General features: G+C 52.4%; 1 protein-coding gene across 1 annotated transcript in view; it reads right to left on the reverse strand.

Moving 5' to 3' along the window:
• Nucleotides 1–16,148, reverse strand: part of MED12L (mediator complex subunit 12L) — a 363,243-nt gene that overhangs the window by 325,857 nt on the left and 21,238 nt on the right. The window contains exon 3 of the mRNA XM_066347273.1: nucleotides 2,938–3,042. Within this exon, the coding sequence (XP_066203370.1) occupies nucleotides 2,938–3,042 (105 nt within the window). The remainder of the gene's footprint in view (nucleotides 1–2,937; nucleotides 3,043–16,148) is intronic.

Here is a 16,148-nt window from a genome sequence, read left to right on the forward strand (position 1 = left end):
TGCCAAGAATGCTCAAGTGTGCCATATAATACAACATGCCTGCTCCCGGGCGGGGTGGGGGCAGGAAATCATTGACGTGAACTTCTTGACCTCCTCAAACAAGACAAGCACAAAAGCCGCGCCGGGCCTCAGGGAACACGGGCCCTGCGCCCCTGAGAAAAGGCTCTGCCTCCTGCACACGAGCATCTGCCCCGGCAGCCAAGCGTGCCCTGTACACACCAGCTCCTCTGCACCCACCCCGCATCGTTGTGCAGGACAAACAGCGTCACACGGAAAGGAAGCCAACCCAGCGCCACCGCCGCCAGGACGGACTGGGCCACCGTGCAGCTGAGGAAGACGCTGGTCCTCTGGGACCGGGACGCACGCCCTCCGCAGTGTCCCAGGTGCTGCAGCGGCCGCTCGGCGGGTCAGGACGCCCTGCACAGACACGGGGAAGCCCGGGGAAGCTCGGCCCAGGCCAGGCCTCCGACCCCACCGGGTTTTCTGACCTCAGCCAGGCCGTCACCGAGGCCTTCACTCCTCTCAGCTCCAGCTCCGCCCACACCCGCTGCGAGACCCACACGGGCAGAACCGAGAGCGGCCGCAGAACACAGGAGGCGGCCCAACAGCACCGCCTGGTGCCGGAGTCCCTGCAAAGTGCTCCAGAACCGGGTCCTCCCGTCCACGCCACCCAGGAAGAGCTTCTCCATGTATTAATATTTGTCTGAAGGCAAAGCTGGGTGGGGAGAGATCTGACGACCCTGGCCTGTCACCACGCCAGGGGGACAGGACTCCCTGCTCCTTGGGGACACGGGAACCAGGCAGTCCCTAATGCCCCTGCACTGCTTGTCTGCGGTCATCTCCCTCCCGACCCGCGGCCCCCGCGGCAGTAGCTGGACCCGCTCGATGGGCGCGCCCGCCATCACGGGCACGGCCGGCCGCAGCCGCTCCGCTGGCCAGGAGTCCTTGGCCAGGACAGAGCGGAGAGGAGCGGCCGTCACATGGACGGAGCGGAGAGGAGCGGCCGTCACGTGGACGGAGCGGAGAGGAGCGGCCGTCACGTGGACGGAGCGGAGCGGCGCGGCCGTCACGTGGACGGAGCGGAGAGGAGCGGCCGTCACGTGGACGGAGCGGAGAGGAACGGCAGCCGTCACGTGGACGGAGCGGAGAGGAGCGGCCGTCACGTGGACGGAGCGGAGAGGAACGGCAGCCGTCACGTGGACGGAGCGGAGAGGAGCGGCCGTCACGTGGACGGAGCGGAGAGGAGCGGCCGCCGTCACGTGGACGGAGCGGAGAGGAGCGGCCGCCACGTGGACGGAGCGGAGAGGAGCTGCCGTCACGTGGACGGAGCGGAGAGGAGCGGCCACCACGTGGACGGAGCGGAGAGGAGCGGCCGTCACGTGGACGGAGCGGAGAGGAGCGGCCGTCACGTGGACGGAGCGGAGAGGAGAGGAGCAGCCGTCACGTGGACGGAGCAGAGAGGAGCGGCAGCCGTCACGTGGACGGAGCGGAGAGGAGCGGCCGTCACGTGGACCGAGCGGAGAGGAGCGGCCGTCACGTGGACGGAGCGGAGAGGGGCGGCCGTCACGTGGACGGAGCGGAGAGGGGCGGCGGCCGTCACGTGGCAGGGACGAAGACGTGGGTGACTGCGGGGCGGACTAGTAACCGGCAGGGACTGCGGGCTCCAGCTAACTGGATACCCTCAATCAAAGTCAGCTTCTGGACAAAAAGGACCGCAGAAAGATGGAAAATTTTACATAGTAATTTTGTTGTTGAGACACTGACACGGTTTATTCTGAAACGTTTTTATGTGTCTTGCAGGAGAGTAAATGAATACATACATTGACATTGCTGAGATGCAGGATTCTCATTCTGGGAGAAAGAAGATACAAAGATGAGACAGAAAAAAGAAAAAACCTGGAGGGATTGAGTTACAACTGATGGAGGAGGGAGGGAGGGAGGGAAGAAAAACATCTAAACATGTTTCCCATCTGTATCCGCGGCGAAAGGCTGGCAGTGACGATACCCCAGGAGCAAAGGCTGTGCCACGCGTCCAGACCTGGGCTGCGGTGGGGGCGGAGCACGAGCCTGGAGCACGTCACTGTGTCCAAAGTGTGGGGTATGTGAGGAAGAGGACAGGTTAAAGGCACCCCCGCTGGCAAATGCAAGGCAATCCGAGCATCAGAAAGAGAAATGGAAATAACACATCAGAATTTTAAAAAGAGTCCAGGGGTTAAAAGTGATGCTAAAAACATGGGGTGTCCTTTTCAAAAGCATGCCAAGTAGTAAAGGTCTGAGGAATAATCACTCGAAAACCAGCATTCTGCATACATCTGGCAAAAACAAACCCTTCGGCAGGGATCACCAATTCATGCTAAAATCACATGATAAAGTTTTATAGAGAACAGAATATTCACATGGTCTCCAGGTATCACCGTATTGAGGCTGCTACAAGGAAAAGATGGCTACTTGACAATGTAAAGAAACAGCAGGTGCCACCTTAAGTGATCACACTGGGTATCACTGATAACAGGGCAGACTGGCATTGTGTGTCTTCTGATGAGACGTAACATCATCTTCTTGCCAAAAGCATTCAACCTCAATCCTGTCATGAGATAACGAGACAAATCTAGAATAAAGAACTAGAATATAAGACAAATAACTGGACTGGACTCTTCTAAAATGGCAGTCCTACAAGCCTTCTTCCAAAAAATGAAGACAAAAGGAGGGACGCTGGAGGGCAGTCCTGTGTGGCAGGAAAGGAGACCCCAGAGCCAGGACCATCGAGGCAATGGTTGACGCCTGACGCGACCCCAGGACCGGACGGCGTATGGGATACCTGGGAGAATCTAAATGTGGACTGAGGCTGAAGTAACAGTGATTCGTCATCATGAACTACCAACGGTGTCACCTGCACACACTTTTCCAGAAGTTCTGGGACACAGACAGTGAGCGTACCTTCGACGGGTTGATGACAATGTTTCTGGCTGAGCCATGTTCATCCCCGGTAAAGGCGGGCTGGTTGTTGAAGCCTTGCTTCACATTGACAGCGGTCAGTTCATCCTGTGCGAGAGAAGAAACTGATCAATCACAAGGGCGTAAAAGCTCCAACTTAACCCTATACAACAACTAACTCTGCTACACTCTGTAGGAGAGAACAATTGAACACACACCAAAGAAAGCAGAAATTGAAGTTTAAAAACCATTGGATAAATGTGGCCCTGGCAGGTGGCTCAGTGGAGCATGGGCCCGACATATGGACATCCTAGGTTCAATTCCCAGTCAGGGCACATAGGAGAAGCGGCCATCTGCTTCTCCTCTCCCCTCCCCCTTTTCTCTCTCTTCCCCTCCCATAGCCAGTGGTTCCATTGTTTTGAGTGTGGTCCTGGCACTGAGGATCGCTCGGCTGATCTGAGTGCATCAGCCTCAGGCACTAAAAACAGTTCGGACTTGAGCATCGGCCCAAGACGGGGTTGCCAGATGGATCTCGGTCAGGGCACACGTGGGAGTCTGCCCCACTATCTCCCCTCCTCTCATCTAAAACAAAAAAGACCAATGAATAAATGTGTAGAGAGAAAGAATGCGAATGTGACAAAATGTTTGACAACTGTTGATTCTAGCTGTAGGATATATGGCTGTTCATTATACAATTCTTTTCATTCTTCTGTAAGTCAGAAAATTTTTAGCTAGTAAGTTGGGGGGGATAATAAAAAATTTCCCTACACGTAAATACATAAACTCGTAGAATTTTAAAACCAGAATTGCTCCTAGGGGGCTCCCAGTTCGACTCTTCCTTCCTCGCCAGCCCCATGTGCACCCCTATTTTATATTCAAGGAAACTGGTTCACTGAACTTACCCAAGACCCCATAGCAAGTTCAAGACAGAAACGCAAGGTTCCTGGGCACAAGCTTTGTGATTGGCAACACAACACAATGGCCTGCAACCACAGGGACGTGCAGAGCTTGCGAAGTTCTTCCATACATCCTGGCTCACTTGACCTTTCCCAATTCTGTAGTAGGTGGTTGGTGGGTCACTTTGTGCCCATTTACAGATGAGAAGGGTGAGGCTCACGAGGCCAGTGACAGCACATGGCCAGAGCCAACACTGAAATACCATCTTCCCAAGCCTCGACTAAGAAGAGAAATTTCCCTGACACCGTGCCACCAAAGTACACATGCCACATGAAAACGTAGTCTAAAAATACATGGCTATAACTCATACGCTCCTTAAAAAGATCTCTTACTAGATAAATGCAGGAACTTTTCTTCCCAAGGTCACAACTCATCAAAAATAGCCTGGGCTTTAAGAAAAATAAAAATAAAAAAGCTTGCCCTGCCCAGATTACTGAGTTATAGAACTAGATCCAGAAGTTCCTAAAATACAGACTCGAAAATATAGAAGGGAAAGGTTTGAATAAATGAAGCTACTTTTTGCTCCAAGCCAAGAAACAGTCCAGTCTCAAGAACCATTCAGGGAATGGTGTCCACAGCACAAGAATGACCGCATACACTTATTCCTTGGAAGTAACTGCTCCAAGTATAAAACAAAGAAAAGTAATAATAATAAACTGACCAAAATCACTGCTCTGAGTAGGCAGGAAGCATTAGAACGAAAGAGTTCACGACACAGAAGCACGTGAGTGGTCACCCTGGCTGAGGACTGAGGTCAGCTGGAGACGTGCCTGTAACGCCACTTCCCTGTGCGGACTCTGCCTGACCCCCTGGGGAGCCCCCCTCCGGCGAGCTCACACCTGACCCCAGGACAGGAAGCATGCTCTGCCTTCATCTCATCAAGAGTCCTCCAAGCACGGAAGACGACTAAGTCACGATCTGCACAGAAAATGAACTGCATGCATATTAGAAGACGTCTCACACTGGCTACCGCATCTTCAAATTAATTATTTGAAAATCTAGGGCAGAACTGCACGACGGAATTCCCGCGGTCTCGGAGTCTGAGCAGGGAGGGAAGCAAATGGGATCGTGAGGAGTGGAATGAGAAAACGAAACCCTGAGCTTCCATTTACCGTCAGAGGGTTACAAGAAGCATTAATTGAGGAACAGCATGTGTTTTTACTCAAAACGTATTCCTGCTTAATCAAGAGGAAATGGGTGTGGCTTCTAGGACCAGTTGGAAGGTAGTGCTTACTTTTCTATTCTGCACGAACACCAGCTCAGCTAGCTGCTTACTGTATGTGACTGCTAACCACTGGCCTGGAGGGACATGCCCTGCACGCATGCACGCACACACTCACGCACACCCGCGCGCGCACACACACGCACACCCACACGCACACACACACGCACACCCACACGCACACTCACGCACACCCGCGCGCGCACACACACGCACACACTCACGCACACCCGCACGCGCACACTCAAGCACACCCACACGCACACTCACGCACACCTGCACGCGCACACACACGCACACCCGCGCGCGCACACACGCACACTCGCGCACACCCGCACGCACACTCACGCACACCCGCACGCACACACTCACGCACACCCACACGCACCCACACACATCCCCAGAAGGAAAACATGGAACCATGTACACATCTGTCAGATTTTCCTCAAACAACATTCACACAGCGCTCTTGGGAGCCTTGAATTCTGACAACTTTTAAACCTTGCATTCTAAATCCCACGAAAATGCATCCAGCATCTGGCCACTACTCACTAGCTCCCCAGGTCGGGCCACCAGCCTCTCATGTTGGGGTGTTGCTATGGCTCCTAGCTGGGATCCTATCCGGTTCCCCCCTTGCTTCCACCCTTGACCCCTGAAGACCATTTTCAACACAGCAGCCACAGGGCATTTAAACTATGAGAGAGTATGTCACTCCTGTTCAAAACCTACCTTAACTCCCCAACTCAGAGTAGAAGCAAGGGCCCTATGATGTCCTAGGAGTCCCCATGTGACCGGGCGCCTAATACCTTTCTGACCAAGTTCGTAACCACACTCCGCTTTGCCCACTCTACCCCAAACCAACCACGTGGTTCTCCGTTCTCACTGCCAGTCCTCTGGCGTGCCAGCCAGGTGCTCTCGAGCCTCAGGGTCACTGCGGAGTCTGTCCCCTCACCTGACTGCTCTTCCGCGTGGCATCCACTGGGCAGCTCCACAACCACCTAGGGCTTTGCTCAAATTTCACATTCTCAGTGAGAAATTCTGATGCCCTGCTTTAACACACACGGCTCACCCTTCATCGCCAATATCCCGTAGCACTGATCAGCGAACACAGCCTGTAACTGACTTACAGCATGCACTGTCTGCTTCCCTCCCCCAGAAGGAAGTCTGTGAGCCCAAAGATCTTGACGTCGTTCACAGACGCAGGTCAAGCTCAGAGAGCTGTGCCCGGGACCCGACACACAGCACACACAGGCATGCAATAAGCAACTGTGGAAAGAATCAGTAAGTGAATGACAACCTGTTTGAATACTTAACATAATCAGCATATGCTGAACCACTGCCTCACGACTCTGGAGTCTGTAGTTCCATCGGGTGGTTAAATTAATTCAACAAGGAGGCCTTAGACCAAGGCGGCTCTAATGTCGTGGCACCTACATAAGCAAAGCAAGCTAAGCCATGTTTTGCCGCAAGGTTACGAAAGCCAGTCCAAAGGACGGCCGGCCAATCACAAGCTGAAGCCACAGCCAATACTCTCCTTACTGTGCTCGTGCCTTCTCCCTGTGGTCTTCCCCAGCTCCGGACAACGGGAGCTCCGAAGCCCTCCGTGTGCTGTGCCTGACCTAACGCTGCTCCTGCTCAAGTGAGTTCCGGAGGTGCTAATATGTCTACTGTGTCTCAGTTTATCTTTCAACACATCGGATAGAAATGAGGCCCAAAGGAGACCCTCAAGGGCCCCAGGAGCAAGGAGCGGCAGCCGGGTGAGGCTGCCTACTGAGCGCTGAGCCACGCCCCTCTCGCTGCTTCCGAGCACAGCAGGGGGCTGAGATCCAAAACCGTTGCACTCAAAGGAGCGCCCCGAATTTATGTGAGCACTTCTGCCATCAGACTGGGTCGGAGGTCAGCCGACTTAAACTGGACTGGGTCCAAGTTAGAACCCGCACTGGTTCTGAGGTCGGACTGGGTTCATTACAGGTTTAAGTTAGACTGGGTCCAGCGCAAGGCCTCCAGTAACAAGTAGGAAATAAAGAGACAAACCAATTCCTCTGACGCCAGACAACCTGGGACCCGTCCACCTGGGACCCGTCCACCTGGGACCCGTCCACCTGAGACCCCTCCACCTGGGACCCCTCCACCTGGGACCCGTCCACCTGGGACCCGTCCACCTGAGACCCCTCCACCTGGGACCCGTCCACCTGGGACCCATCCACCTGGGACCCCTCCACCTGGGACCCGTCCACCTGGGACCCCTCCACCTGGGACCCCTCCACCTGGGACCCCTCCACCTGGTACTCCTCCACCTGGGACCCCTCCACCTGGGACCCCAGCTAAGAATACGTAGAACAGTTACGGCCCCAGAACCCGTATTTTTCTGAACTTGGCGGTTAACCTTACCAAAGACAGTCCGGAGCTACGGCGGCCAAGCAGGGACCTGTCACCTAGGTAGGCTTGTCAATCTATGAGGTGCTCTGGAGGGAGAAAAACGGGTCATACTTCCCCCAAAACAGTGGGGTGCATTTTTTAATATTTCTTGGTATGTGGAAGCTCCTAAGAAATTAAATGAATAAAAAAAGTGCCTCTTTAAAAGAGTCTTTACAAGGCAGATGAAAACTCAAACAACAAGCTGATCATGAATCTAAAAGTGTCCGTTGCCCCAACTGCTCCTTCCCCTCACCTCCCTCTCCCAAAATACTGGAACCTGTGAAAACCTTCCCTCAACCGTCTCCTCACTGAAGATGAGCTAGAGGTTTAAAAAATGCCTTTTAAAGGGAGGTCGTCTGCTGGAATACCAGGCTCAACCATGTTTTTTCCATGGTCAAAGGCCAAACCTGGAGCCGTCAAAGATTTTCCAAATTCAAAAGTTTTATGAGGATTGGAGTTTCCAACCCAGGACTCCCAGATCTCTACCAATTCATTCATATGACAGTGGGACCTGGCGATGCTCAAATGCGGACGGCTGAAACCCAATGAGAAAAGCCCAAGAGTGGCTGTTGAGACCCACATAATCATCACTCTGCCAGGGATGGCCCAGAACACACGAGAAAATTAGCCGACTCACTCGAAAGTATTGATGAGGTTATTTCCTCAAAATACTGGCTGGCCCATTTCAATCTTGCAAACAAACAAAAGAGGAAGACAAGACTGGAAACCCTGCCCTGGCCGGGTGGCTCAGTGGTAGAGTGTCGGCCCGGCGGGGAATGTCCTGGGTTTGATTCCCAGTCACCCCTTCCCCTCTCCTTCCTCTCTGTCTCTCTCTTCCCCTCCCGCAGCCAAGGCTCCATTGGAGCAAAGTTGGCCCAGACGCTGAAGATGGCTCCATGGCCTGTGCCTCAAGCACTAGAATGGCTCCAGTTGCAACAGAGCAACGCCCCAGATGGGCAGAGCATCACCCCCCCGTGGGTATGCCGGGTGGATCCCATCAGGCACATGCGGGAGTCTGTCTCTGCCTCCCTGCTTCTCACTTAAGAAAATACAAAAAACTAAAACAGAAGAATTGGAAACCCTTTTTGTGAAACATTCTGGACTTCTTTTATTAAATCAACGTAGGCACAAACAAGTGCCCTGACTTCCTTAACTCGTTACTGGGTTGCAGCGCAAACTAAGCAGCGATCCAAGTCCAACTGGGAGGCAGCCCCCTCCTGCAGAAGTTACAGCCTCGGCTGAGCATTCTGAACATAACCTTGGAACAAGATTAAATTCACAAAACCGATAAAGTCATGGCCCTGCGGTTACAACAGCTCCAGGGTCCGAGAGGACCTCCTCATACCATTTCAAGTCAGAACCTCGATGTCCACCCCTCAGGAAATACTGTGCCCCGAAACATCTGCCTCCACTGAACAGCCGGGCACTGGAAGAAAGAATGCCCCCCAACCTCTCCTAGCAGTCCCGACCTTTTCCACAGGGAGGGGTCTCTAACCCTGATTACCAGAATGAGTAGGAAGCACTGAGGGGGCTGGAAGAGTGCGGCAGTAAGCTGCCCCCACGAGGCCTTCCAACCCATCTTCAGCGCTGTAACCTGCCCGCCGGCCACCTTGCCTGACAATGGGAAAGATCACCGTAAACAGCAGACGTGGTGTCCCGGTCACTGACCCTCACGCTGACTTATGGGCACTGTTAGAAAATCCAGATTGGATACTCTCCGTCCACGCTAAGAACGGAGGCGGGAAGGCTCACGCAGGACGCGCTGTGACCTCTCGGCTGAGCTCCGGGAAGGGGCGACACGCCCCCGGAGTAGGTCTGCTCCACCGCCTGCGAGGGGTCCTCCCTCGAGCTCCTCCGCTCCCCACAGGAAAACCAGCCAGCACCTGTGTCCACAGCAGGTGTGTCTCTGGGTGGTCTGCGACTTGGCCATGCTGTAGAAACTTCTGTTTTGATTGGCGTTCCTCACCTCTAGCAGAACCCCAATCAGAAATGGACCCCAAGTTGCCCTGACCAGATGCTCAGTCGGCTACAGCATTGTCCCAAAGCACAAAGATTCGCAGTTCAATCCCCGCTCAGGGCACTTACGGGAACAAATCCCTGTTCCTGTCTCTGTCTCTCTCTCCCTTCCTCTCTTGCTAAAATCAACAAATAAGAAAAAAAAAATTTTTTTTTAAAGGGCCCCAAGTTAATGAACTGCTTTTTGGCATTCTGTTGCCTAACCAAATCACAAGCATTAAAATTAAAAAGCTCCTACAAGGAAAACAGACCTCGAGTGTCAGGGAAACGCCCCCGCTGACTTCCACCTCCAGCAGCCAGCACTGAAACTGCCAACATGCAGCTTAAACTCCATGCGACTGGCTCCAACCAAACCATTTCTGACAATTTCTATAAAAGGCATAATCAGGCCCCTGAGCTGCAGCAACAACGTTGGGACCAACGGCGGTCTCACGTGTAACAGGGTACAGCAAACGTGGGCTCTAGTTGTGAGGCCGTGAAGCAGTTTGTTCTTGTATTACTACTTATCAATTATTGTATTGCTTTCCATACAAACAACTCTAAAAACCTACTTTTTCCCCAGCCTGCACTAAACAAGGACTCACTAGGGACCCAGAGAGTTCTTCCCGAGTCTTTAAAAAATGCCATTAATTATCTCTACATTCTGCAGCTCATCACGGATGGACGAAATGGTCCAAATTACGAAAAAGTGTCTGGTGCAGTGACTGCTCCAAAAGTGGTTTGCAACCCATGTCTGACTTGTCTGCAAAAGACCACCAAAGTATTAATTAGAGCATTCCCACCACCTACTGGGCCATCGGAACACTTACAAACTGATTCCACTCAACTGCCTTCCTCGTGGGTCATCAATGCCCGTGGAATAGTCTGTACGTTCTCAGGATGGACTGAAGCACTCCCGGGCAGGAAGGCTGATACCACAAACAGGGCTAAGAAATTTCTGGAAAATACATTTCCTTATTGGGGTAGCCCCAGAAAATCTACAGTGATAGGAAAACTCATTTTACTGGACATATTAATTAAATAAGGTGCAGCTGACACAATGGTGTTACCATGGTCCTTACCACCCTCAGTCATCTGGAAGAGTTGAACAGACATATGGTAACAGAAGTAAAGCTGGCTAAATGAACTGAATCAACCAGCCTGGCCCAAAGTTCTGCCACTGGTTTTGGTGGCGATTAAATCAACACCTCTGGTAGAGCATGAATAACAGCTTACAAAATGGGAACAGGCCTGACCAGGCAGTGGCACAGTGGATAGAGCGTCGGACTGGGATGCAGAGGACCCAGGTTCGAGACCCCGAGGTCGCCAGCTTGAGCGTGGGCTCATCTGGCTTGATCAAAAGCCCACCAGCTTGAGCCCAAGGTTGCTGGCTCCAGCAAGGGGTTGCTCGGTCTGCTGAAGGCCCGCGGTCAAGGCACATATGAGAAAGCAATCAATGAACAACTAAGGTGTTGCAACACGCAATGAAAAACTAATGATTGATGCTTCTCATCTCTCTCCACTCCTGTCTGTCTGTCCCTGTCTATCCCTCTCTCTGACTCACTCTCTGTCTCTGTAATAAATAAATAAATAAATAAATAAAAAGACAAAATGGGAACAGGAAGACCTATGCCTCTGAGGACACAACCACGTGTTTTCTCTGTACTCATAAATTCTGACACGGCTCAGTGCTGTAAAGCTGTATCAATGCATTGTGTCAAAGTCCACTTCCACCAGGTAAAGGAAGCTTTCTGGGACCTCCCCTCCTACAGAAAGTGGAACCTTCCACAGCGTGAACCCTGGAGAGGAGCTCTTCTGAAAAAGCCTACGACAGACCGCCCTGGAGCCTGGCCGGAAGAGAGCAGACCAGGTCCTCCTCACTACCCGGCAGCAGCCAAACTGCGGGACTTGAACCTCGGGTCCACCTCTCCGGCCTCTTAACACGCAGAGCCAGAGACGTCAAGTTCAAACTGACCGGGAGATTCCTCCCCAGAAGACAATGTCTCGAGGTGAACAGCTCTCCCGAGATCATGAATCACAACCTTCACCTCCAAAATGAAACTTTGATCTCTTTTGCCTACTTGCTACCCACTTTCTCTCTGTGAAAACGTGGGAAGACGACACTTTAGTTGGGATTTCACAAACAACAGTGACTGGAGGAAACTTAACTGCTGGACCTGTCGATCTAAAGCAGAATCAGTACCCTGAAGGGAGAGGCCGCTTAGTCCACGGGCGCAGACTTCCCCCAGAATCCCAAACGCCCACTGCATGCCTCAGCTGCTCCGCAGGTCTCCTTTCTGAAGTTAAAACACTGAATCCACACGCCCCCAGGCCGCGTCTCGGTTTAACCCAACCCCGGGATGGGAACACCAGACCCGCTGAGCACCTACAGAAGAGACACCGGCAGTGCAAATCAGACCAGCGGCAGCGGGCTGTCAGGTCTGTGAACTTAGGGGGTCTTCCAATATTTGATGACACCATATCTCCCCCAAAACAACAGGGTGTATTTTTTACTGGTATGCTGATACTCAGAGGGAGTGACCTCCTGGCTGCTCCTGTTCGTGTCCGTGTGGGGGTTGGTCATGGTCCCTGTGCTGGGCAGCGGATGGAGGACAGGGCAAGGCGCTCTCGCTGTATCTGCCGCTCCCCCGCCCCTTCCAACCCCTCCGCCGCTCAGCCCTGGTCCACTCCCTCGTGCGGACGCTGTCGGCCAGAAAGGAGGTTACCGCAGACAGCAACCCGAGCCTCTGGATGGGGTCACGGAGACAGTCCCTTCTTCCCGGCACTGGAGTTGGGACAGACAAACAGACCGTGAGAGGCCCAGCCCTGACTCTGGCCGCCACGGCTGAGCCGGCTGCAAAGGCCACGGCAGCACAGCAGTCCGCAGGCCCGCTTGCCACGCGGTTTGAAATACAATTGCCTTGGAACACTGGTTCCCTGCCCAGGGAGGCGTCCGCGCTGCAGCAATGCCTCCTGTGGCCCTGCATGAACACCTCTGGGACTGCAGAAACACAAACAGAACATTTTATCAGACAAGCCGAGTGGCTAATTCCGGCTGGTACCTCACTAATTCCGGCTGGTACCTCACCGGGCACATTCTTGGTTTGGCTCACGAGGGCCCTGGCTACGAAGCAGGCTTCCGCCTGTCGGTATATCACCCCCCCAGCAGTCATCGGCACAGTCTCCCTGGAGCGCCGTGTTCTCTGAAAGATTTTAAACGCATGTTTGCAGCCATCAGCAACACATCAGATGGTCTCCATGCACTCAGGAGAAACAGAAACGGGATGAAAACCAGGATAAACAGCAAAAACACTTCTTTCATCAACGGCATCGTAACCTGTGAGTTTCACAACGAGAAAAGAGCGACTGAAGTCTGGTGGTGACAGAGTGGCACTGATGCCACTGCTGGCCGATGTCTCATGTATAAGAGGGTCACCAAAATGGGGAATTGCTAAATTAACTCAACAAGCAGGCCATCTGACTGAAGTGGGCCTGGTGCTACAAAACGCCAGACACACAGACAGCAAATCACAGACCGTCAACCAGGGTTTAAGCTCCAACCACTCACTTCCTGCTCTGCTTCCATCCACCTCTGTGCTGTACACGTCGCTCCTGGGCCGGGCAGTGGAGTGCTCTGACCGCACCGGGCTTTGCGTTGCCCGACTGGCATTGATTTTTGCTCAAATCCCTAAGATGCTAATATGCCCCAGTCTACCTTTTCACAAACCTCTGCGAAGATTTTCTAAATAAAAGAGGCTGACCACCAAAATGCCTACAGTGCTCCTCACAGAGATTATTTCAACCCGTTCCACTACCCCTGCCTGGTCCAATGGTCCTTAGAGACAGAACCAGCAGCTGCCACTCTGCCTATCTGCAAAGGTGAGAAAACTAAAACCCTTGAGAACTTGGGGCACACCCAGCTCTTAATCAGAGTCTCATTCCTAGACCCGTGTTCCGGGCACTAGACCAGCAGTGCCAAACCTTTTCCAGCCAAAGGACCCCTTATTACAGGTTTAAAATGTTCCTGCTGTATAACATGTGGAGGAAAAGGAGTATCTTTAATAGCTGTTGGGGAGGGGAAGGAACGATAATGAACTCAAGAAGTGTTACATGTATCTGTGCAGCATTAACACATGCACCCAGGGAAGGTTGGACACCATGTGCAAGACCTGGTGTTCAGTTAGCAGAGAGGCAGTGCCAGCTGAGGAGATGCATTCCCGTCCTGGCCGTGGCTACAGCTGCCAGAGGAAAACAGAATCGATCCTAAGGGAACCTCAACACGGAGTCAACGAGGACTCTCGTGCCTCTTGTCATTGGTTTTAACTAAAATAACAAGCCTTAAAGCATTTTTTAGGGAGCCGGGTGCCCCGAGTCAAAAGCAAACCAAAGCCTAGAAACTGGCCCATGTCCACATGGAAGGGCCCTGTTCACTGTGCATTCTCATCTTCAATACTGGATACAATAGACCCCCGGTACTCTGGGTGAACTCCAAATGCATCCATAAATCTCATGCATTTAGCTTGAACTTGAGAGAATGATCTCATGTTTTGGAACTCTTTCAAAGCAATCTTTTAATTTCAATAAAGTGTTTCCTCAGGAAAAGTGAAAACATTTTGATGCTAGTTTGGAAACTGGTTAAGCTCTTTCTCACTTAAGGGGGAAAAAAAAAAGGTCAGTTCGGCACAATGTTCAGTGACCATCAGAAAAGCAGGCCAGGAGTGCACATGCACACACACACACAGGGGCACACACACACACAGGGGCACACACAGGGGCACACACGCACACACAGGGGCACACACGCACACACAGGGGCACACACGCCCGCCGAACCTCCTCCGCACTCACCTCCCACGCAGAGCAGGGCACAGACACTGAACGGACTCAGTCACTGACTCAGTCTAACAAACCAACTCAGTACCTGCCAGTGACCAGAAGGGGAATGTCCACCAGGGATGACAAGACCGCAGAAGGAGAAAATGTCTGTCTGTGCGTTATGTCAGGCAGGCTGTGCTGGCTAGGGTCTTCCCCCAAAGAACGGAACTTTAGAAAACAGCTTTGTAACTATTTTTCCTCTCCCTGAATAGAACATCCGTTCAGATCCCCGTGGGTCTGCGGATCCCAATTTGAGAAAAGAGGCTACGATAACCCCCCTCGTGGATACAGTTAATGATCTGCAGGCAGCACTTAGGAGTGAGCAGAGATAAATGACCCAGAGGATAAGGAAATAGCCTGTCTCTCCTCACACCTCATCATTAACCAATTCCGCCCATACTCCTCTCAAAACAGGCCTCACATGTATCCTTCCCTTAAAATACAACAGCCATCTCCCGGCCTGTGGCTGCCGCTCCTCACACACTGCCCTTCCTCTCTCAGACTTGCGCCTGGACCCAGCCTGCCCGGGGCCCCCAAACGAATCTTCCTGAAATGCGTTTTCTTCCCTGCACGCCCCTTTTCAAAAGCCTGAGAGGGATTCACACTATTTTTTTGCATTTCCAGAAGGGGATAAGGAACAGAAGTCTCGACATACCGGTTTCAGACCCTCAGTGACATCTGTGAGCCTCCTCCCACCTGGCCCGGATCAAACCCCATTACCTGGGACAGGCATTCAAGGCCTCGGACGGTTAAGCTTTGCTTCCCAGCCTTGCTCCTGTTCTAGTCTTAGGACCGCAGGGACCCCAGTGCGAGCGCACAGCCCTCACCTGGGACGGGACACGCGGTGATGACCTCTCTAAAGCTCAGGCGCTGCCTTTGGAATGAGACAAGAATAACTCACAGGGCTGAGATTACATGAGATAAAACGTACAAAGAGTTTATTTAGCTCAGGGCCTGGCCCACAAGATGCTCTTCTACAGGGTGGCTACTGTTACACAAACATAGAGCTACTCTTTAGTTTTATATTTTAACTTGCATTTAATCTACTTGACTCTGACACTCCTTCCTACATCCACTGTCTTTCCGACCTCGCAGCCTTACATAGTACTAAGACCATCATAAAATCCTGCGCCTTCCTCCGACCACAGGCCAGGGCTCCCCTTCATTCAAGCAGCAGACAACCAAGCAGACAGCCCTGTGCTCAGTACCGGGGACTCCGCAGTGCGCAGACCGCGAGGGTGAGCGATGCCCCAAGAGGGAGCACACCCCACCCCACCCCCAGTCAGAGTGCACTGACCGGGGGCCTCACCTGGTCTGAGACGTCAAGCAAGGATTTCCTGAAGTGACCTCTGAGCTGAGCTCGGAGTCAGTAGTCAACCAAGGCCGGGGGAAGACCCTTAAAGGTCAAAGCCAACATTTCACATCAAGTAACACAGTATGAACTCGCAGAAGACTGGGAAACTAGGGATGTGCACTGCAACTCCAAAAGTTATCCCAGAAAAACCACCACATAAAGAGGTGGAACAAAAGCATCAAGAGGGACATTAAAATAGTTTAAACAAATAGTAAAATGATACAACAAATAGTAAAATGATGTATCTAAACCCAACTGTCTGTATTTAATGTATGTCAATAACTAAATGTTAATGGACAAAGATTCCAATTAAGAGACAGGGATTCTCAGAATGGATAAAAACTGCAAATCCAACTCCCTGATTGCTTTAAATATGAAGACAGGTAAGCTGCC

The sequence above is a fragment of the Saccopteryx leptura genome, chromosome 8 (genome assembly GCF_036850995.1).
Source record: "Saccopteryx leptura isolate mSacLep1 chromosome 8, mSacLep1_pri_phased_curated, whole genome shotgun sequence".
Classification (NCBI taxonomy): domain Eukaryota; kingdom Metazoa; phylum Chordata; class Mammalia; order Chiroptera; family Emballonuridae; genus Saccopteryx; species Saccopteryx leptura.